General features: G+C 35.0%; 1 protein-coding gene across 2 annotated transcripts in view; it reads right to left on the reverse strand.

The window, feature by feature from the left end:
• Positions 1-231: 231 nt before the first annotated feature.
• The window catches only part of LOC150096162 (rhodopsin, GQ-coupled), a 100,561-nt gene continuing 77,553 nt past the window's right edge, over positions 232-23,239 (reverse strand). The window contains exons 3-4 of one of the 2 annotated variants that reach the window (XM_090408927.1): positions 10,255-10,471; positions 232-4,917 (exon numbers count right to left, since the gene is read on the reverse strand). In XM_090408927.1, the coding sequence (XP_090265053.1) occupies positions 4,778-4,917; positions 10,255-10,471 (357 nt within the window). In that variant the 3' untranslated portion in view covers positions 232-4,777. The remainder of the gene's footprint in view (positions 4,918-10,254; positions 10,472-23,239) is intronic. The other variant, XM_090408928.1, reaches the window with a different exon arrangement.

The raw sequence follows: 23,239 nt of genomic DNA on the forward strand, positions 1-23,239 counted from the left end.
GTATTTTACGAAACAGTTACAAAAAAGAAAGTGGAGAAAAAAAAAGTCTAATTGAAAAGTAATAAGAATTATTCCTACACAAATTTTCGCTTTCTCAGAATATGTAGATAGATAGCATATGGTCCTGCATGATTTGTTTCTTTAATATATTTTATTGTAATATTCAATTTTTTTAATTCACACCACCACTATTTCACACAAATACTTTATTCAGATTTCTGTACAGAAAATAGCACCATCACAAATACGTATTTTCAGATATGAGAATGAACGAAAAACGCTGTTAATCCTGAATTACCCTAGCGGAAATTTCCTGTTAGAGGTCATTGTTTTTGTGTTAGATATTTACATGTGTTTGGTAATAAGGGAGCGCTGTTCTGGAGTTGTTTGTTCCAGTTGACGAAATGACACAAATAAACTTCCTAGCTCAGTTAACAGCTAGGTTGTTATACAAATCTTAAAGAAGCAGAACTGATAACAGTAAATTTATATGCACTTAATGTTGGCTGTTACTCGAACATCGGTAACTCGATGGAGTACAAACGAAATAATTTATGGTGGATCTCTTCAAGGGAATTAATTTATGGGACTGATTGTGTTTTCGCATAACTTTTGATGACACAAAACGAGTGCCATATGTAGCTTCATGACAAACGTTTGACTGAATAGTTCTCACAATTAGTAAGACTTGTTTCCAGTTCTGCGATGGGTATTGTTTATATCCTTAAGATTTATACGTTCTCAGACTCTCTCGTTCTCTATTCACTTTGAATTTACTTTAATTTGTCTGTCAAAATTTTATTTCAATTCTGGATGAGGTTGGATGAAAGCATATTAAAATAGTTCCTTCATGTAAAAAGAAATCGGTTTGGATTCCAGTGTATATGTACACAGGGTCGGGCCAGGGCAACGCGCTGGTACTTTTTTTTACAACTATCAAAATTTTTAAATTCATTATAATAAATTATAAGAATTATAATAATGAGACTTATCATGCATTTCCAGCTTTCGGTCAAAAAATAGCAGCTTGCCGCTCTTGTCATTTTCGTTTCAGAAAACAAGACAATCTCTCTGCCATATGGCCATCGCAATAATAATAATAATAATAATGCCGCACTTCGTGCTCTGGATTTTTGTTTCCAAGCTACAGCCCTGACGCTATTTCTTTTAGGACTACACCCCTGTATGTACACAAAAGTATTACACAGTGCAATATGACAGATGAGCAACAAAGCTCCATGTAAGTCCCCTCATAAAAACTATAGAATGAATTCTTGTCGGAAGGCTCTGATCTCAAATTTCTACGGTGTTTATTTTTAATATATTACTTAAATGAGAGTATCCTGCTAATTATTATTAGAACATTCAATTCTAGAAATGAAATCGTTTGAGATTCGGTACTTTAGCTGAGCATGATGCTCAGGAGAGCTGATATATGTTATAAAATGTACAGTAAGTTACTTATTTTTATCTCTTAAATTAATTTCATAGAATTGGTGAGCTATATGCTGATGATTAGGAGGAATTAGTGTGGGAGGCAAGTGGACGATATTTGAAATAAGTGTTGAGGAAGTAGTTGTAGGAACACCATAAGCAGAAATAATTAATTAAGATATGTGCAGTCAGTATAAGTATCGGACTCATTAAAAAAAAAATAATAATGACAATACTGTCACAAAAAAAGAAGACGAAATATGTGAAAAGAGATCAGGAGAGAATCCCAAGGAATTTTATAATTATTTTGTAAACGATTTTCATTCTACTCCTGTTTAAATGATTTAAATGCGATTCTTTTGTTTCATGTTTTAATTTTCTGTTCCTTTTTTTAAATGAAGGGAGTAAAGGATGATATATGGATCATCATCCTTTACTCCCTAGAAGAAGTGTATACGAATGACATATTGAATCATCTGACTACAAAGAAAGCTGTACAAAAATGTTATATTACCAATGATGCTATGAAAGAGTTACGAATTAGATGTACCCCTGATCCTGGCTGGAAAATCTCAGTGGGGAGAATTTCTGTAAATTGGAAAGAAGATAAAATTCCATCCCCAATTTGTCATGCAAAAAATCGAACGAGTGTGGTATGGACGGAAAGAACAGATTAATCTATATTTGTTACTGTACATTTAAAAATTCTGTAGGTGTGGAAAAATTAACTAGGAGTACAATGTAGGCCTCACTTGATATCAGTCATGAAGTGTCTGGAATTTAGCTATTGTTAAAAGTCGAGCTTGTTTAACCATCCTGATCATGTTTTATGAAAATATTACTAAAATCTTATAGAAGAGAGCTCTCTGTCTTTTGCAAAAGCTATTATTAGGATATCACAAGCACGTTTATTCTTAGGCCTGTCGAGTTGTGCGTGAAAAGGAAGCTCGTGAGGTTGGTTAAATAACAGGTACCAGAATGTGGTATATGCCAGCGCATTCTCGAGATAAAAAAAATAAATAAAAGACTTACCACTAAGATCAGTTCTATGTCTATTCTTATTTAATATACATAGCAGTGGGCGAGATGCTAGAGATGAGATGCTGCGGCTTTAATGTGTCTATGCAAATTTTGCTTACCACGAGTTTGGGCTGATTATAATATCATGAAACAGGAAGAAATATCAATGAAGTGAAGAATCTGGGTGTGTTGGTGCACAAGGGGGTTGATATCGATGTTATATATATAAGATATTGTTAAACAGTTCGAGAGGATTATGGCTAGAGTGATCAGAAGAAATAAAGTGGTGATTGCACTGGTTCCTCCTCATTTGTATTAATATGCCAGAGATGATTGAGGAAGTATAGAATAATTTTGAAGAAAGAGTTTTTTGGATTGTGACATACACCTTCTGCACAGAGACTAGAAGAATGTGGATTGCAGAATTATGAGTGTTTGGGTCAGTGGCGCACTCAGGATATAATCTTGAAGGGGGCCGAGTACTCAAGATTTAATCTTGGGAGGGGGGACGAACACTCATGATTTAATCTTCGGGGGGGGTGCGAGTGGAGAAGACGATTTGAGAATACACACTACGCATTGCATACGACCTATGACTGAGCATCTGCAGTGAACCCCAATACATGATACCCATGATTTCTGGCCAGGCTCGGGGAAACAAAGTATCGCTCGAGCACTATTTCGTTCGCCTTGCGTTCACAACTGCCGTGATTCCCGAGAGCCAAAGGGTATTCCCACCTTATGTGACCGCTAATTCATAAGTAGTATAGATATAGAAGACACGACACAAGATAAATAAAATAAAAAAAAGAATTTTAATTAGGAAAAGATTTTTTGAAAATTTTCCAGTCTTTTTTTCCTTTTTCTGTTTTTTTTTTTGAGGGGGGGGCAGCGCTCCTTGGTCCCCTCCCTGTGTGCACCAATGGTTTGGGTGATTTCATTAAAGTATAGGATAGCGATAGGAAGGTCTGGTATTTGATTGTTAGGAGTTGTACAGTAATATAGGGAATCAATGACGAGAATGGGTGGATTAAAAGTGATTTTCTGACAACATGGACGATAAGGTATTGGAATGCATTACCTGAATGGTGGTCGGAGGTGATGGTCTTCGGTGATGTATTCGAGACTAGGACCTGATGGCTGTTTGGGTTTTGATGACCTCGGGATGGGTTTCAGGCTCTATTATTATCGCATAACAATATGCGATATGAATACAAAATATGGTGTAGACTAAAAGTCCCCTTTTCAGCCATTAATATCTATCAGGTGTTCTAACTACAAAGCTTCCTTCGTTTTTAATATATACTATATGAGTAGAAATTGTTACAGAAAATAACACTTCATTATGTGATTGTGTATAAATTACAACCTCGTTTTAACTGTTTTATAGGTTATTCTAGAACTGGCAGAATTAACAGCTGACATGCAATAATATATTACATTTACAATTACATCAAGAAAATACAATATACAGCTTTATACATAAACCTTGAAGGTTACATGCTTTAGTAACAGATTTCATTTAAGTACAAGGAGATAATTTCATTTAAGATAGTTACGAGGCTGAAACAAGTGCCGCTGAGTTCAGTCAAATATATACACGCCAAATCCCAGAGAATGAACTGAGTATATTCGAGGATTTGGACTAAATCCTTTCTTTATCTAGAAGAGTTGATGGATTTTCTGTCTCCGTTTGTTCTTTGCTTTGCAGTTTTTCTGTTCACTATTTTGGTAGTGGTATTTAGTTCTTTTTTTTTTTTTACAAACACTGTAAATAAAATATATTTGTCCTTTCCTCGAAAAATTGCCAGCATTAAAATTTATGGATTTATTAGCTTAACACTAAGCCTGTTAATAATCGTTTAAGCTGTATACATAAGAAAATTTCATTAACAATCTCCACACATCTTTTATTATTTTTTTTCCCGATAATATGACAGAAACAATATTTCGAATCACACAGAGAACACTGACGCGCAGAGCAGTTCTCTCGATATCATAAGCAGATATCACACACACAAAAAAAACAACAACTGCTATATATATAGCAGTTTTGGTCTAGAACTACCACACTTTTTAGTTAATCATCTGTCTACACTGATGCTGTAATGATCTAGCAGAAACTCTTCAACTCAGTGAAATATGTACTCAAATATTTCATGATCAGATTTTCAAGTATTACGTGTTCAAGCATAGGTAAAAGTCCTTTCATTATAATTCCTTTTTTTTTTTAAACGTCAGAGTTGGAATTTGTTTAGACTATGGCTAGAAAGTAGGTCATGCAATATATAACATCGTATACGTATATATATTTAAATGTTGCTTAACGGCTGGATTTCTTTTGATCTTTATTTAATCCAGATTCTGCCACAGCTTTTTCTGGAATTCGAGTAAAATACTGGCACTTGAGAGACCATTTTCCGGTACTGCTGCGACTGGATCCTCCGGTCGTCCTTGCGGGATCTAAAAGGAAACGTTAGTAATTGACAACAAAATATTTATCTGCATATATGAAGCGAGCATCATTAAATAAATAAGTAAAATATTATACAGAGTTTTTACAAAAGAGGTATTTTAAATGCGAAATTTTTTTAAAATTTCGCATTTAAAATACCTCTAAATAACCAAATACCTCTAAATAACCAAAGCGTTGATAACTATCTAAGATTAGTTGTTCACTTGCTCAAAGAGATTGATTTATGCTCATATTTTATAATATATCCATGAAAGGTGCAGTCTTGTACATTAGCACTGCGGATAGACTAAGGTTAGATAATCCGGAAATCTTACTCGAGAGAACAAACACAAAACTTCTTCAAGCCACTTCTGACAACCAATAACTAAAGTGGTAGTTTCACACCGGATGATGAAAATCGTCTACTGCCTATAATCATTCACAAACATTCATACCCAAATTGGGATTCGAATCTGCAGCGCGTGGGGTGGAAAGTGGTTACGCTATCCACTGGACTGGCATGGGTGTCTATCCATTTTTAATCATCAAGCTGACGAACAGTTCAAATAACAACAACAAGAAAAGTTTAAACGATGACATACTCCACTGAAGAAACTGGCAATGGTGAGACATTTAAAGTGTAAGGACGCTAGAGAACACAAGAATTAGCCATTGTACAAAGTCTGCTTCCTTTCATGGATTTTAGGCAGTGGTCTATTCCGGTCTGATATCATCTCTTTCTTGGTCTTCCAATTCTTCTTTTTTCCATTTATTTTATATCCGTAGAGTATTTTGGCAGTCTGCTATTGTCCATTCCATTCAGATGGTCTAACCATTTTGTTTATATTTACTTATATAGTAGTGAATTGGTTTTATAATCAGGAATTGTAAAATTTCTGAGAAATTTCATTTCTGCTATTTGAATCCATTTTTCATTCTTCTTTTTTATGACCCATGTTTCATTTCAATATGATAAAGTTGATTTAGATAGGACATTATATTCTAGAGTGTTTTTGTACCAGGGATGGCTTAAATATATCGTTCATTATGCCATTTACTTTAACAAAATTTGATATTTTTAACGTCTATACCTTTTTCATATTCATATGATAAATCGCATCCCGGATATTTGAAAGTATTTAGTTGTTGTTCTAATATTTTATTATCTGGCACTATTTTACTTCTTATTGGGTTTTCTCCTTTGTCTTTCATTTTGATATTCTCATATTATTGTGTTCTGAATTTTCATTTAATGATTTTACTAATTTCTGAAGATCATCTTCTCGTGTAACTAATACAACTTGATCATCTGCAAATAATCGTGTATCTATTTTTGTGTATTTATTTGTACACCAAATGGATTATGCTGTTTCCTAGAGAGGTGATTGGGTACATCCTTGCCGTATTCCTCTTGATATATGTCTTTCCATTCTGCTATTTCTTCTAATTTGACTGCTATTTAATTTCCAGTGTATATCTCTTGAATAGACTGTAAGAGCTAGTTTGATCTATTTAGATCGGTTAATATTTTAAATAATTTTTGTCTATTAATTTTATCAAAGGCTTTTGTTTTTTCATAATCAGTGAAGATAACGTGAGTTTCTTTTTGAAATTCTCTTCTCTTTTCAATTAATAATTTTAGAATGAAAATTGAGTCTATGCAAGAACAGCCTTTACAAAATCCATTCTGTTCTTCTAGTAGTTTGTCTTCTGCAATACTGTTTAGTTTCTCTTTTAATATTCCTGCATATATTTTGTACCTGAGTTTAGCAGACTAATTTCCCTATAATTATTGCAGTCATCTTGATTTCCTTGTTTTTTTTTCTCATAAATTGAGATAACCAGTGCTTTTTCCCCAAGAGTTTGGAGTTTATCTAGAAATCAAGACCATGTTAAAGAATTTCAGTTCTTTCATTAAATTTTTCACCTGCACTTTTGTACAGTTCCATGTTTATATTATCTTCTCCTGGTGTTTTCCTATTTTTCATCCTATTTATTTTATTTTTTTTTTTAGTTCTGGCATCGTAATATTTTCTGTTAGATCATTTTTTGAGCGATGTTGTATAAAAATTTACTTCTTTATTGTCATCGTTCCAGAGATTTTGAAAATAAGTTAGCTACTTTTCTAAATCTATTGTTTGTATTTTTATCTTTTTATTTCTTTGTTCATGTATTTTATTATTTTATAAGTTATCGGTTGTGGCTAAGATATATTTCTATTTCTTTGTTCCAGTTTCGTAGTCTCCTTTTTCTATTCCATTTCCTCTCTATTCCTAACGTTTCTGTTGCTGCTTTTGTCAGTTTTTTCCCCCGATTTTCCCATTCCTCTTCTGTGTCATTTGATTCATGAATGGTTTCTGTTTTTAAATCAGTGCATTTTTGATATTGTGCCTAATGTGGGGATCTTGTAATGAAAAAATTTTGTAACTTGGTTGATAGTTATTTTCCACTTTATTTATTTCTAGCTATTTTGATTTAAATCTAAAACCTAAATCTAAATCTAAGATTAACTCAGCTAATTTATAATATGCGATAATATAGTCAGTAACTGACTTACATTCTCTGGCTGACCATGTATATTTATGTACTTCTTTATGTTTTTTTTTCATATTATTATAAATGATAAAATCTCGCAATTTGTGTCCATTTTTATTACATACAAATTGTGAGATTTTTTCATTTATAATAATATGAGAATAATGAGAATTTTACAAAGTCCAAAGAAGTTAATTAACTGTGCAACTACACCTTACACACTTTTTTTCGGGGGGGGGGGGCAATGAAGTGCGCATAGCAAAAGCAGCTCACTAGAAAAGAAGTCGCTGATTAATTCTAGAAATACTGAAGCTCAAATAGCAAGAGCTAACTTATGGGTTGGATGTATGCCGATCTACACATTGAACTTGTTCACTCAAAGAAAAAAGAAAAAAAAATACAATCGTTCGCAGTATTTATTTATCGATACACAATTATCACAACAAACAGAAATCACAAGTAGATAAATAATAATAATAATATTCGTATAGGGGTATTCCGCGCGGTTAGCCTAGTGGCTGTGCGCTTCGCAACCATATGCCTGAGGAAGGAGTGTCCTAGGTTCGATTCCCGTTGGTGACGTGAGAAGCTGAAGGATCTGCCATAGCCAAGTTAACCGGGCGTGGACAACAGGTTTTTTTCCCCAGTTTATCCTGGGGCTTTTCATCCCACCTTAGCCTCTGAACGGCTTGAGGTCCGATGATTAATAAATCCTCGACACCGCAAGATAAAAGAGGGTATGATGAGATGAGATTTTAATGTTTTCCATTAAATATTGGTATTTAAAATAACCACAGTGTTTTCTGGAAGTCCTTCACTTTCAAAAGTATTCCATACTGACAATTTGAAAATGCTATACTTATTCAGAAAATTAATGATGTGGTGGTCCGCCTTTTGGCGTTAGCGATGTCAACGAACACTGCGAATCCAACCAAAATATTTAGTATTAATAGCAGCTAATGTTTAGCTTCACGCTTTCTACACAATATCTGCTAGCCCCAAGCTGGCATTCTAGTTCATCCTATGTAAATGTCGCATGTCAATAGATGTCGGGCTGACAGCCACACCTTAAAGTTATCTTCAAACTAGTTATCTACAAGATCGCTTTTATAACAATTTTATCCTGCTGGAAAATGAAAAAACCCTAGTTCCTAAGAAAAAACCGTTTATCAAAGAATTTGCTGTTTAAGTGGAAACAATGTATGGCCCGTTAAAGGGAGATGGTAAATCCCGTTTTATTTTATAGCCGGGTACGAAACTCGGATCGAAATCCATAGAGTTTCATGCCGAAAAAACTATCGGCGAGCCCAAATGTAAGTAATCACTTGGGTAGTAATATTAATGTAAGGCCCGTTTAATCGATTGCCCAGATGCCAAATAAAAAAGGAATTAAGAAACACACTGCTTCACAAAAATGTAGTCCAAAATTTTACGTTAATTTTTGGATGATTTTTAACTTTATTTTGCGTTTATAATTTTTAAATTTAAAACATTTAAAAGAAGCCTGTGTAGCTCAGTGGATATGGCGTTTGCACACTACAGAGCTTGGCCGCACGAAGGAAGACTTGGTTTCGAGTCTAGTCGGCGACCAGAGGAAATTTTTCTAAGCCATTTTTCGACCGCTTAGTCGATCTCTGGCACGAGCAAGCGGGTTTTTCCTCCTGTAAACTCAAGAAAATCGACCGTAGAACCCGCATTATTTCAGACATTAAATATATTGTGTTAGAGTTAGGGACCACGAGATGGCGGCACATTTGAGCCGTCTCTCTTCACTGTGTACCGCTTAATTAGTGATAGCCTTGGGCCATCTATCTATCTCTGATTGGTACCAGTGGAGATTGAACTGCCCACTCAGTCTCCAAAAAGTTAGATAGGGCTAAATGGCCTCGCCTACTCCCCGTATACGGGAATAAAAAGGCGTTAGTTTATTTTTTTTTTATTTGAAACATTTAAAAGTTTAATTTTTTTTAATTTAAATTTACTTTTTTAAAATTCAAACTCAGATTTCACTAAATTTCAGTATGAATTTCAACAAAAAGATTTTTACTCTCCAGTCATCAAAAAAAAAAAAAAAATCAAAAATAAGAAACGAAAATGTTTCATGATAAGCAATACATACATTTTTTTTTTAAAAATATTTCTTTTAAAAATTCATTGAAGTCCCGGTAAATCTAGCCACTGAACCTCCTAAAGGTATATAAAACTCTTTCTTCTTCTGCCCTTTGCACTGGAATTGTCTAGTAATGCTATTAGCCGCGTAACCTATTCTCACGCGCATGATTTTATCAGCTGCTCGGTATTGACCAATGCAATCTTACTTTCTATTCACATCGTGAAATCTGAAATCTCATTAATAAAATATTAGTCACATTTACTGGCCTAGCTAAAGATGAATAAAAGTATTGGAAGTCATGAATGATGCCCACTACATGCTACCGTCTTAGTTATAATAAGTTTTCGTTCGTTTAAAAACAAAAGAGAAAGATAAACACACGTGTGCTTTTATATAGAAGATGATCATTTAGTATACGAATTACTGAAACACAAAGTTTGGATCACCATTATCGATCAAAAACAACTAGAGATCAACATTATTATTAATAATAAACAACTCGAGTGAATTATATTAATAAAACAAGACGTTGAAAAAAATCTAGTAAATATTTCTTATAAGCTCTTAATATTTCATTCACCTCCCTCATAACTAAAGTCTGAATCTGCTGTTGTCTCAAAGTCTATTTTGGCGTTGATTTAAATCTACTTTATTGTGTAACGGTCTCTTATATAGAATAGAGTTTTTTAAAACCTACCTTGAGAATTGGATTTCATAGAATCTCTGTCATCGGGAGGAAGGCAGGAGTAACACAGTGGTTTCAAGAGTTTGCAAAGACTTTTCCTGTGATGCCGTCTAGAGAGCACATACATAATGGGGTCAAGAGTAAAGTTGAGCGCCATACATATGTCAGCAATGCGATAGAATGGACGTAGCTTAGTGGAAGGATCTGTCTGTGCAATTATAATAGTAATCTGAAAGGGGAGAAAATATAAACACTGTAAAATTCTTAAAATATATGTAAAATAACGCTAATTTAAAAGTGAAAATAGTTTAAAAAATAACAGTCGCTCTCAAGTAATTCAATCATTGTATCATCATCATCATCATTTTTATCTCGATACTTTTTTAACCCTTCAATAGATGGCAGTGCCGTATACATTTTATTGAAACAATGCTATCGGGAGTAAGGCAGAATTTGGACGCCTGTTGTGAATTTTATTTCTTTTAATTTAATGAATGAATTAATTGATTTTGTTTTTGGGTGGTAGTATAACCTTGTGGCAAATTTTCTGATATCATAAATGCTACGATAATCATAAAGATTTGGTCTTCCGGGTTCCAAGGGGATGAGGAGGCTGTGGGGAGAGTGCATAGAAGAGTTGCAGAGTTGATATCAGGATTATAGAATGTAGATTATAAGGACAGATTACGGGTATGTGGATTGCAGACACGGTAAGCGAGAAAAGGCAGAATCATTAGAGACCTATAAACTTCCTAAAGGCCTTATGGGATATTAGTTGATGACGAAATGTTTCATTATATGGAGAGGAGACATCCGCGGAAGTCGAGTTTGTGTTCAATTTATAAAATGGGAAAGCTATCATTTTCTGGATTTTTTTTTTTTATGTGGTTGTCAGCGACGAAAGTCTTCTATAAACCTATAGCACCTTCGTGCCGTGGGTGGATTAAGATTTTTTTTTCTATTTTTATTGATTTTATATATTTTTCGTATTTATTCTTACCATTTTCGAAACCCTGCTCTAGAGTCCAGACATGGAACTTTTTCAACACATGGAACATCGTCCCGCTTATTGGAGGCCACTTCAGGCCTCCAGTAAGCGGGACGATGGTCTCACACCGGGCGATGAAATCCATCTCCCATGTAAAGAGATTCATAAACATTGATGCTCAGGGCAGGATTCCAACCTGCAATCTATTGGTTGGAGAGCGGATACACTAACCACTCGCCAACCTAGTTTTGTTGAGTTTCTGCTGTTTCCGTGAAGAGGCTTCGGTACCTCCAGATTCAAATGTTTATTAATATCCTGATATATTAACCGTACACATCAGCCACTGAATCTTTGTTTTTATCAGCTGAAGGACTTTCGGGGTACTTCATTTACCAAGAAGTTTAACCTTCTAAGAAGAAAGCCCTCGAAAGTTGTTCCACCGCTCATTGCCCAATCTTATTATCATTAATTCACATATATTGGTTTGTCTTGCGTAGTTTAACACCAGCCTTAATGCATGCATTGTTCTTGATTCTCGAAATCATGAAATATGATGCTCAGTGTAACACTCACTTTCAACGCCGATCAAGAATTATTGAAGCAATCCTATAAAACGTGATCTTGTGGGGTACAGAAGTAATTTGTGTAGTCATGACACTTCACGTGACGTAGCGTCGACGAATAGTTTGATTATCAGAAAAAAACAAAGTCAGAAACCAGTATCTCAGTACCAAAGGAGATAGTTGGTTGGTTGGAAAGATTTGAACGAATCCCTTCAAGAAGAAACTTTTACAAGTTCTTTTCAGCTGAATGTGAATAAGCCGGTCTTATAACTGCAGGAAGCTTGGATTTTTCATCGCAAAAACAGGCAAATCTATTGCAGAACGCGGTTGAAAACTTAATAACACTGGCATTATAGCCTTAATTGCTTCTTTTGTAATTCTACCCATTCCAATCCAATCTTTGGTGACTTGTGGGTAGTTCATAAAGCAGAGTCAATACCATTTTGAAACCAAGCCATAAAACGTGTATTCAGGAGGAGGAGCTTGGTCCATCTTTGCTAAGTTGCTCCGGTATGATGCCAGTTCTGAGACAGAGATCTTCATGATTAGCATTTGCACATTTCTTCTATTTTTATTTTATTTCAAATATATATTTTTTAGCTGTTGAACGAAGATCCAGTTCTTTACGAAACCATTATAAGAAATAATCGCATGGGGGGATTATTATTAAAAAGGCCAAGAATGCCCGCAGTGGTTCGCTTGTGGAAATCTGCATAAACCGATATTACACGGTCCTCAAATATCTTATGACGAAAGGCCAACATAATACTACGCAGTGAGGAATGTGGTCCCACTATCTATCTCTCGTTTTCAATGTGTGTTACGCGACATCATTTCATTTTTAAGCATATATCCAGATAATGTAATGTTTCTTCAAGGAATACGGGACAAATCAGCCTGGAGAGAACACACCACACTGTAATTTTTTTTTATTATATATATATATATATATATATATATGGTTTTTTTTTTTTTTTTTTTTTTTTTTTACCGTGAGTGGTGCTTGCAGCTCTGATTTAAATCTCTATGATTACTTCTTATGTGAATTATCTTAAGAACTAGGCCACAAGATGAGTTGCAACTTAGAAAGAGTTGAAACTTAAATAAAAGAGACAGACCGGTTGGAACTTTTAAGGGTTCCAACCAGTCTGCTTAAAAGTTCCAACCGGTCTGTCTCTTTTGCGCGATGGAAAGAATCCAGTTTCCGGAATAAAAATCCCTTCCATCTCCGTATGAGATCGGCTAGCTCACTTTCAGCTAACAAATTCTTATAAAGGTTCTCACATCGTAGTCTTTCCAACTTACGAGGTAGATATCGCTATGTATTTTCAAAATTATATTTTATTCTAACTTTAAGCTCGATCGTTTTTATAAAGTGAAATCAAAAAGTACTTATTTATATTTCTGATTTTGGATTTTAAATCAAAATTTTAAAAAATTGGCAACTGTTGTCTGCTAATAAAAATACCTCACATTTGTAGACCTTTAAAAAATCAAAATAGTACATGTAAATCAGAGTACACAGTTAATTTCGCAATGCATCATTCCTAACAGAAACGTTGGAATTTTCAGAATATACCGTTACCGCAAGTTGCTGTGTTATTATCTCATGGTAGGCCACTTCACGTATCCAATTGCTTATTAGATACGTGAAGTGGCAAACAATCATGTTTGGATGTCAGAGACAGGTTCCAGTCATATCTTTCCTTGCTCGCTAAATCCATAGTACTAATATACTATAGTTTTCGCTGTGAAAAATAAATAAAAAATGATTTGCAAAAATTAGTCATAAAATGTACGGGAAGAGAGGTGTGCTTTATTATTTTTGTTCCGGCAGTTAGCATAATCTGTTTCATCAAACATGGCGGTGAATATACAGCGTATATCTACAGCCGTGCATATCAGATTACACTACTGACGTCACTTCCGCAAAGATGTGTCTGCTTCGGTGACTGCAATAAATGTGATTGATTTTATGAAAGAAACATGAAGATATTTGTCGCTTTTGGTGCAACTGGCGCCAAAAATGACACTGATATTTTCCAGTAGCAATATTTTTAGTCGGTAAAATAACAAGCTTGTGGGCAGTGTTTTCGAACAACTTCTCACAATGTTTTTTTTACTGAAGGGGGGGGGAGTTAAAATCTCTTGTTACGTAATCATCCACATCAAAGTAACACAGTTGAAATTGTTCTCATCAGGAAAATGTCAATAATTTCCCTGTGAAAATGAACAAAACACCCCGAGTCTTTTGTTTCGTGATAAATGAAAAGGTAGAAATCAATAACAACACACCATGTAAAAGATATATAACAGCTCTTAAATCCTCTCGCAACCCTCTCAGGTAATATGTCTTCCTCTGAGTGATGAAACTAGCCCCAGCATAATCTGGTAATTATTCCGTGGAGACTACGCATCAAAATTCACCCATGGAAAGAGTCTATTTACAGCCACTGGAACGTTTTGTTATGCTTTGTGCATACTAATCTTCATTAACTGGAACTTATTTTGTATATTTTGACAAGCTGAGCATTATAGAACATCTACACACGTAGAACATCTACACAGAGAGAACATCTACACATGTGGGTCCATTTGGACTACGAATTCGGAATGAGAGAGGACAAAAGTTGATTGATTTCTGTAACAAGCACAATCTCATAACTAACACTTATTTTGAGCAAAAACCAACAGCAAGATACACATGGGAAAGTCCGGATGGAAGATACAAAAATCAATTAGACTATATTGTGGTCAGTAAACGTTACTTCAATGGAATACGGAACTCAAAGGTGATGCCAAGTGCTGACCGTGGATCTGATCATAGACTAGTCTTAATGAAGATGAATATTCGCCTGAAAACAATAAAATTTAAAAGAAGTCAACCCCTAAAATGGGATCTGCAAATGGTACAAAATCTGATTATAAAATCAAAATTTAATGAAAATATTTCAGAACTGCTGTCTGCACAGTTGCAAAACGAAAATGAACCCTCTGAGTGGAATAGATTACAAGCAGCTATCATAACATCTGCTCAAAACCACATCAATAAACAAGAAGAAAGAATGATAACTGAACATGGATAACTCAAGAGGTAATCAACCTTATTGATGAAAGAAGAACATGGAAAAGAGGAGAAAATGAAGAAGAAAGGTTAAGATATAAAACTTTGGATAAAAGAATCAAACAGTTATGTAAAAGATTGAAAGAAAACTGGATAAATAGGCAGTGCACTGAGATAGAAGAATTACAAAATAGGAACACAACCAGAGAAGCGTTTCTGAAAGTGAAAGAACTTAATGGAAAAACAAAACGCACACAGTCTAATAACATCGAGGACAAAGATGGAAACATACTCATTGATAAGGAAAAGTTAAATGGAAGATGGGTGGAGTACTTATGAGATCTCTATGATGATGATAATGGTAACATGTTGGATGATTCACGACACCTTAAGTTGAACGTAACAACAGATACCACTCTACCCACAAGAAATGAAGTAGAACATATAATTAAGAATCTTCCTAATAATAAATCCCCTGGGTGTGATAATATTCCGGCTGAGCTGCTGAAAGCTTTGACTGGCAATAATAACAACTATTTAGTGGAATCCATTCAGGACATCTATAAAACAATACAATTACCTGAAGTTTTTACAACATCTATCTGTATACCAATTCCAAAGAAACATAATGCACAAAATTGTGAGGATTACAGAACTGTGAGCCTAATATCCCATGCATCTAAAATTATTTTAACCTTCGTTAACAAACAAATTGAAAGAGCCATAAGCTGTGAATTGAGTGAACAACAGAAAGGCTTCAGAAGAGGAATGGGAACCATTAATGCTATCCTGGAACTAAAAATACTAACAGAAAGATCACTTGAATGAAATAGGAACATTTACATATGCTTCATAGACTTTCAGAAGGCTTTTGACCGGGTAAAACATAATAAAATGTTCAATATATTAGATAAATTAAATAGAAGATCATGTACTTAAGATTATAGAAATGATTTACACCAAACAATAACTGCATCTGCTTAACTCTGAGACTTCTGAAGTGAAAATAAAAAGAGGAGTTAGACAAGGTTGTATCCTTTCACCAAATCTATTTAATATCTATAGTCAGACAGTGATGAAAAAGATTGAAAAACAAAAAACAGGAATTAGTATCAATGGTATAAAATACAACAATCTTAGATATGCTGATGATACCATTCTAATAGCAGAAAACAGAAACAAATTAATCAAATTGCTGCATCTACTAATTGAAGAAGGTAAAGAATTTGGATTAGATATTAATGCAAAAAAAACAAACAAATTTATGAAAATCTCAAAAGAAAGCAGATCCGAGCCAGAAATATTCATAAACAATATGAAAATTGAACATACAACAGAATACAAATATTTAGGCACCTACTTTATGCAGATGGAAAGCAAGATAAAGAAATAAGAACAGCCATAGCTAAAGATGCATTCTGGAAAAATAAAGATATCTGCTCAGAAGTTCTGTAAGTATCGAGACAAAGAAAAGAATGATAAGAACATTAGTGTGGCCAATTTTCACATATGGAAGTAAGACCTGGATATTCAAGAAGAGAGTAAGGCAACAGATAATGGCTTTTGAAATGTGGTGCTATAGGAGAGCTCTGAAAATCTCATGGACAGCACATGTGTCCTACAGCGAATGAGAACACAGAGATCTTTATTACAGGAAATGATCCAGAGAAAAATAAGATTGGCAGGACATGTACTGAGAAGTTCAGCAGGACAGAGGATGTTAACAGTTTTAGAAGGAAAAATTATGGGAAAAGGATCAAGAGGCAAAAAACGAAGAACATGGCTTGAAGATATAAGATCATAGACAGGATCACATGGCTATGCAGAAACAAAAAGGAAAGCCACCAACAGAGAGAACTGGAAGGACATCGTGCTGCACCCTCTCACTGAGGAAGCTACATGAAGAAGAAGAAGAAGAACATTATACAAGCTTAGTAACTTTACAATTATTCATACTGCAATGATGCTTTTTAAGACATTGGAGGAAAATACCGCTTTCTTTAACTTCTTTTCATTTCATTATCGTCCGGTAACCAGAAAATTTATCCTCCTACATTCTGTTAAGCTCAACGAGTAGTCGACTTAAAGTTTGACCAAAGCATCCACTCAAGTTTCTTTTATACAGTTGTAATGGTAACTGCATAGTTTCAAGATGCTTACTCATATCATGCCTAACCAGCATATTAGCCAACCTATCTCGATCTCACACAGAACCAGAGGCGTAGCCAGAGAGAGACGGAGGGGACGGTCCACACTGGGCTGCACTTGGAACCTTTTTAAACTTTTGTTAATTCTAAAATACAGTTTCGAGAACTGATTTCCAAATATTGTAATACTACTGCGAATTTTCCTCACAATTACTGTAGGTGTTGCTAGTTGTGAGAGGAGTTTTTTTTAAATAAAATAGATTAAGAATTACCTACATTATTATGAAATAGACTTCGCCAATGTCGTGGACGATTTTGCTAACAGAAAAGCAAGAAAATAACATTTTAGAATGAAGAAATCAAAGTTTTACTTCAAAAATAAACATAGTGTTTTAATTTATTTCCCTATATGTCGTTTTGACTTTTTTTAGTTTATTTAAATTAAGGGGATATTAAATCCCACATTATTTCAAAGCCAAATAAGAAACTCAAAGATAGGAATCAAAGAATTTCATGCCGAATATAATAAACTATACAAGTTTCGGCGGATTGTAGCGCCGAAAGCACACAGTTCAACACTAGGGCAACTCGTTGCAAAGGTGGATAAAGTTCTGATCACTATTCTTAGTATTTCCCATAATATAAAACACATCTCCTAGGAGATGTACGATGTTCTACATTATGGTGGAAGGTCACTACCCAGACCGGTTTCGACCTTTATTGAGGTCTTAATAAAGGTCGAAACCGGTCTGAGTAGTGACCCCCACCCATAATGTATAACAGTATGCATCTCTTAGTGAGATGTGTTTTACATTATGGGAAATACTAAGAATAGTGATCAGAACTTTATCCACCTTTGCAACGAGTTGCCCTAGTGTTGAACTGTGTGCTTTCGGCGCTACAAACCGCCGAAACTTGTATAGTTTATTATATTCGGCATGAAATTCTTTGATTCCTATCTTTGAGTTTCTTATTCGGCTTTGAAATAATGTGAGATTTAATATCCCCTTAATTTAAATAATGTTACATCGCCGAAGTGAAGCCTATTGGCTCTTTATTTAAGTAACTTTTTGTAGTACTTTTGGTGCGTATTGAGAGGGGCGGCAAACTCAGGGATCACCCCGGGCGGCAAAAGCTCTAGCAACACTACTGCACAGAACAGACCTGATCAACCTTTACGTTTTCCCCAAGCTCTACAGCCTTATTTAAAACAATTATTTAACTTTTTATGGGTTTTTCTTAATACATAACTATGATGAAGCGTTAGATATATGAAGAGCCAAAGGCTTCAATTCGGCGATATATGACTTGTTTAAGTTAAGGGATATTACATCCCATATCGCTTCTTAGCCGAATAAGAAACGATATGGGATGTAATATCCCTTAACTTAAACAAATGATGAAGTGTTGATTTTTTAGCAGATCGTATAGATACTAGAGAGGAAAACGTGCTATACCAAGTAGTCCATACTCTACATTGTTCAAGTGCCTTAAAACATTTCCTTACTAAACACTTTAATGCAAGGAACGGTTTTTCATTTGACCGAAGAGCAATATAAACACAAAGTGGCCACTTTAGCAGGACACTTAATACTTTCCCGAACTCTCAAATTTCCAATATTCGCCTTGGCATTGATTCCACAAGATGTCTGAATTGCTCCGCGCAAAAGTACTTAGCTCATGAAGATAACATAAGGTCTCAATGTGATATACTGGATGTAGACAGATCGATATCCATGATTGCTTGCTCTGTATCAGTCCATAAAATGTTCATTGGTATTCAAATCATGCCATCGAATATTCTAATCAGTTCGATAACTCACTTTGTATTCTTGGAAACTGCTCTTATGATATGATAGGCCTTATCTTCCTGGGAATAGTCGTGTTGCAGCCAGACGTTGACTTCTACCAAAAGCCAACGTGTATTCCAGAAAAGCATAACCGAGAGTAGTAAACCATCTCCAGTGGTCCGCCAGTCGACATCCATGATTGCTTGCCCGTAAAATGTTCAGTGGGTGGTATTCAAATCACCCATCGAATTAGTCTGATGAAGTCGAAAATTCAATTCCTTATTCTTGGAACTATTCTTATGAGAGAATAAGCTTTATCGTTTTTGAAAAGAGTCATTGATTGGTATAAAAAATATATAAAAAAATACTACGTGCATTTCATAAAAGCATACTAGATTTCCAGCGGTCTGCCATATTTCCACTACATACTGTGTATTTAAGAAGAAAAGCCAAACGGCTATTTTTTTCTGGCGAAGTTGATAAATTAATTAAGGGGATAAATTTAATTAAGGGATTTTTATCCCCTTAATTTATACTGTGTATTTATTATTTGCTTCTTTCTCCGCATCTAAGTTCTTCGAACGCAATGAGATATACGAAATCTTGATTTATTGGAATAGCAACCTGCTTCCAATCCCATTCTTCCCTTTTTTAATATCAGTATCTCAAACGAGAGGGATTATTAGTGCCGTATGTAAGATGAAACAGAGGGTTGATAAAGAAGGAAGCTACGGATATTTTTCTTGAAAAGATGGAAACTGTGCCTATTGAAGAACACTTTGAAAGGAAGACTGTTCCATAACAAAGATAGATGGGATAAAACAGGAAGAGGAGAGGCAGGTTTCGTGAGTTTCCAGTTGGACTCTAAAAGGTAACTACTGCTCATTGTAGCAGGCTTAGTGTAAAACATAAGAATAAGGGACATCATTTCAATGGAGTAATGTCCATGAAAGTACTTGCAAAAAAACAACAACAAAAAGTTGAAGCTGGTCATCTGGAAATCAGCTGTATTGAGTCATTGAGAGAAAGAGAAAGAGGAATCGTTGACACTCTGGACTGCTCTCCTCTGGATAGCATAAAGAATCTTTACGGAGGTTTTGGTAAACCATAAGGGAGACAGAGAGGGGGGAGGAATCTAAAGATTTAGTAATGTGTGATGATTTACCAAGAAGTGCTAGAGATAAATATCAATCCGAGGAGGAGAGACATCTGATCCTGTCGGGTGATTTGTGTATTATTAAAGGTAAGGAAAAGTGAATTGAGATCCTTTTTGTGACGAAAAAAAAAAAAGACAAGATTGCATTATGTTAGCCTTTCTTTTAAACAAAAAAAGTACTTTGTTGACAAATTACCAGTTTCGGTGCGCCTTTGACCATTATAGATACAGTTGTTCATTTGAGTTATGACATCCCAAACGAACAAGAGAACTTTCCCAATAGTTCTATAGAGAGAGAAGAGAAAGAGAGAGAGATTGTTTGGTCGCAACTGTTTTCTAATGACATAGTAAATTGGTCCTAGTAAATTGTTGCCACGAGGGTCTACCGGTCAATAATATCAATGATTGCGTAGTACAGTACTGACTTCTGCTCTTTCTTGAGCCTATAGTCGTACCACTTTCAGAATCTTTGAAAATCGCATTTGTTACCCATCATTTATTCCAAAGTATTTTTAAGTGTTAACTAAAGTTTATCTAAAACACTGCACCTTTTGAAACAAACACGTGAATTTTGTTGACAATGAATCTGGTATCTGAATACTTTTCATTAATAATACTCGTATACGAGGATAGTCTCAAAAGGCCTCGACCATAGATGGCAACACTATCGGCAAGATTTTTTTTCTAAGTTGGTACATCTGTCATGAGCATCCATGTGAAATAGCAAGCCATTCTATCAAGAAGTTTGTTTTATACATCTGTCTGAAGCAAAAGTGTTGTCTATCCCTTGAAATGATATAAAATTGAGTATCATGCGGTTATAAAATTCTCTGTAAAAGAAGGTTTAACGCCAAAAGAAATTCAATCGAAGTTCATAAAAGTTTATGGGCACTCTTCTCCTTCATCTTCGACAATTAAGAAATGGGCTGCCAAGTTTAAACGTGGTTGTACGTCGTGAAGATGACCCACGTGAAGGACGTCCAAAAAGAGTTAACAACACCAGAAATCATTGATCAAGTGCACGGTATGTTATTGGATGACCGGCGAGTCAAAGTGCCTGAAATTGCTGAGACTATAGGCATTTCAAGAGAACGTGTAGGATATATTTTGCATGAAGAATTCCATATGGAAAAGTTTTGCGCAAGATGGGAACACGCTTGCTCACAAAACATGAAAAACGCACTTGCATGAAAATCTCTGAACAGTGCTTGGAGCGTTTTAACAAGAATAAAACTGATTTTGTGCATCGATGTATTACTATGAATGAGACTTGGATTCATCATTACACACCATAATCCAAAAAGCAGTCCAAACAGTGGACAGAAGCAGGTTGTTCAGCGCCAAAGAAGACAAAGTCGGTTCTATCAACAGGAAAGGTCATGGCATCGCTGTTTTGGGATGCTAAAGGCATTTTTGTTTATTAATTAAAAAGAGTAAAACAATAACCGGGGAATATTATTCCGATCTTTTAACCAGAGTAGATCAAAAAATTTGTGAGAAAAGACCCGGTTTGAAAAGATGAAAAAAATCATCTTTCATCAGGACAATGCACCTGCCCACAAAGGTGTTTTAGCAATGGGAAAATTAAAGGAATATGCACTATAAATTGCTGGATCATCCACTATATTCGCCAGATGCTCCTTCTGACTTCTATCTCTTTTCAAAACTAAAACTCTTCTTTGCTGGTCAGCGTTTTTTTCTTCGAATCAAGAGGTGATTGCAGCTGTAGAGGGGATATTTTGCAGATCTTACTGAGAACTACTACAGGGACGGGATAATGGCGCTGGAGCATCGCTGAAATAAATGTATTAGTCTGAAGACTCTAAGGGAGATTATGTTGAAAAATAAAAATAATTTTGAAATTCGGTTTTTCATTGTTAGGCCTAGAACTTTTCAGACCACTCTCGTATATTCATCGATTCCAGGCCGAGGAAGATATACTTAATTTCAAGTCTAGTCGCCGACTAGAGATCTTTTTTCTAGACCTTTCTTCGAGCGGTTCCCTAGTTAGTCGATCTCTGGCACGGGCAAGCGGATTTTTCGTCCCGTAAACTCAAGAAAATCAACCGTAGAAACCTACATTATTTCAGACAGTACCAAGAGATGGTAGCACTTGTTTTCCCGTCTCTTCATCGGTTGTCATTTATAATTAGTGATAGTCATGGGCCGTCTATCTCTGATTGGCTACCAGTGAAGATTGAACTGCTCACTAGTAGAAAATGGAACACATCATACGAAAGGTAGGTAAATAAACAGATGGAGAGAGAGAGAGAGAGAGAGAGAGAGGAGGAAGAAGTCTCCATCTTACCTTCAGAAACAAGTTTTTCATCAAGAAATCAAAGCTTAACTACTTACGATAGGAAGAAGAGCAAGAGAGAAGTTATGAGAACGGTAACTATGGATACAGTCGCTTGATTTCTTCATTGTTGTATTTACCAATGGAGCATCCAATTTTATTTTGTGTGCGCTGTCATTGCTTCTTCGTCAAATATTTGTAATTACTCGCTATGATCACATATGTGTCTAGTAGCGACACACGTTTATCATTACAGAGCCTAAAGGATTTGTTGACCTTTGTGTCATCTCCCAACATATGTGTCTCTCATCTCTGATCGCATTTCCTGAAGGTGTATCAAATCTTTTCTTCTACTTTCCAGCTTGACTGTAGATGTCCTTGCCTTTGGCAAGGACATCTATAGTCAAGCTGGATTAGTACAAGTATACAGTATAAACATGCTAACCCATTTTAAAGGACAGACAGAGAAGTCACATAGTAATACTATGAATTAAATAGTATTACTAAATTAGAAATCAGATGGGACAGCTATGATAGCGATGGTTTTCATAGAGTTGCATTTGAAGGTTTAATTATGATTTAATTATTATTAATACTCTGTTACTATTAAATCAAGATAGTGATCTCTGAATTTAAGTATAATATGTTTCCTGAATTGCAATTCTATTTCAAGTTCACACGTGCGATACATTTATTTCCGAAATTCATATTTTTCATCTTCAAGGTTTTCTCAGCCATCACTTATCTTACCCGCTAATTCTTCTCTCTCACCGATTAGTCGCTTTTTGGTTCTTTCCGTCTCGAAAGTGAAAACTGTGAAGATGTTTGTTCTGATATTTAATGTTAGGATGTCTCAGACTTAAGGAAATCTGTACCATCTTCTCTTTTTTTAACTTCTTTCGTTCGAAATCTTTCACTATATTGATCACTCTGATTCTGGTTTCACAACTATGATCCGTTTTGCATTATTTGACGTTATCATATGGTAAATAT

The sequence above is a fragment of the Typopeltis vanoorti genome, chromosome 19 (assembly GCF_054136105.1).
Source record: "Typopeltis vanoorti isolate ZY-2024b chromosome 19, IOZ_Tvanoo_1.0, whole genome shotgun sequence".
NCBI classification, from domain to species: domain Eukaryota; kingdom Metazoa; phylum Arthropoda; class Arachnida; order Uropygi; family Thelyphonidae; genus Typopeltis; species Typopeltis vanoorti.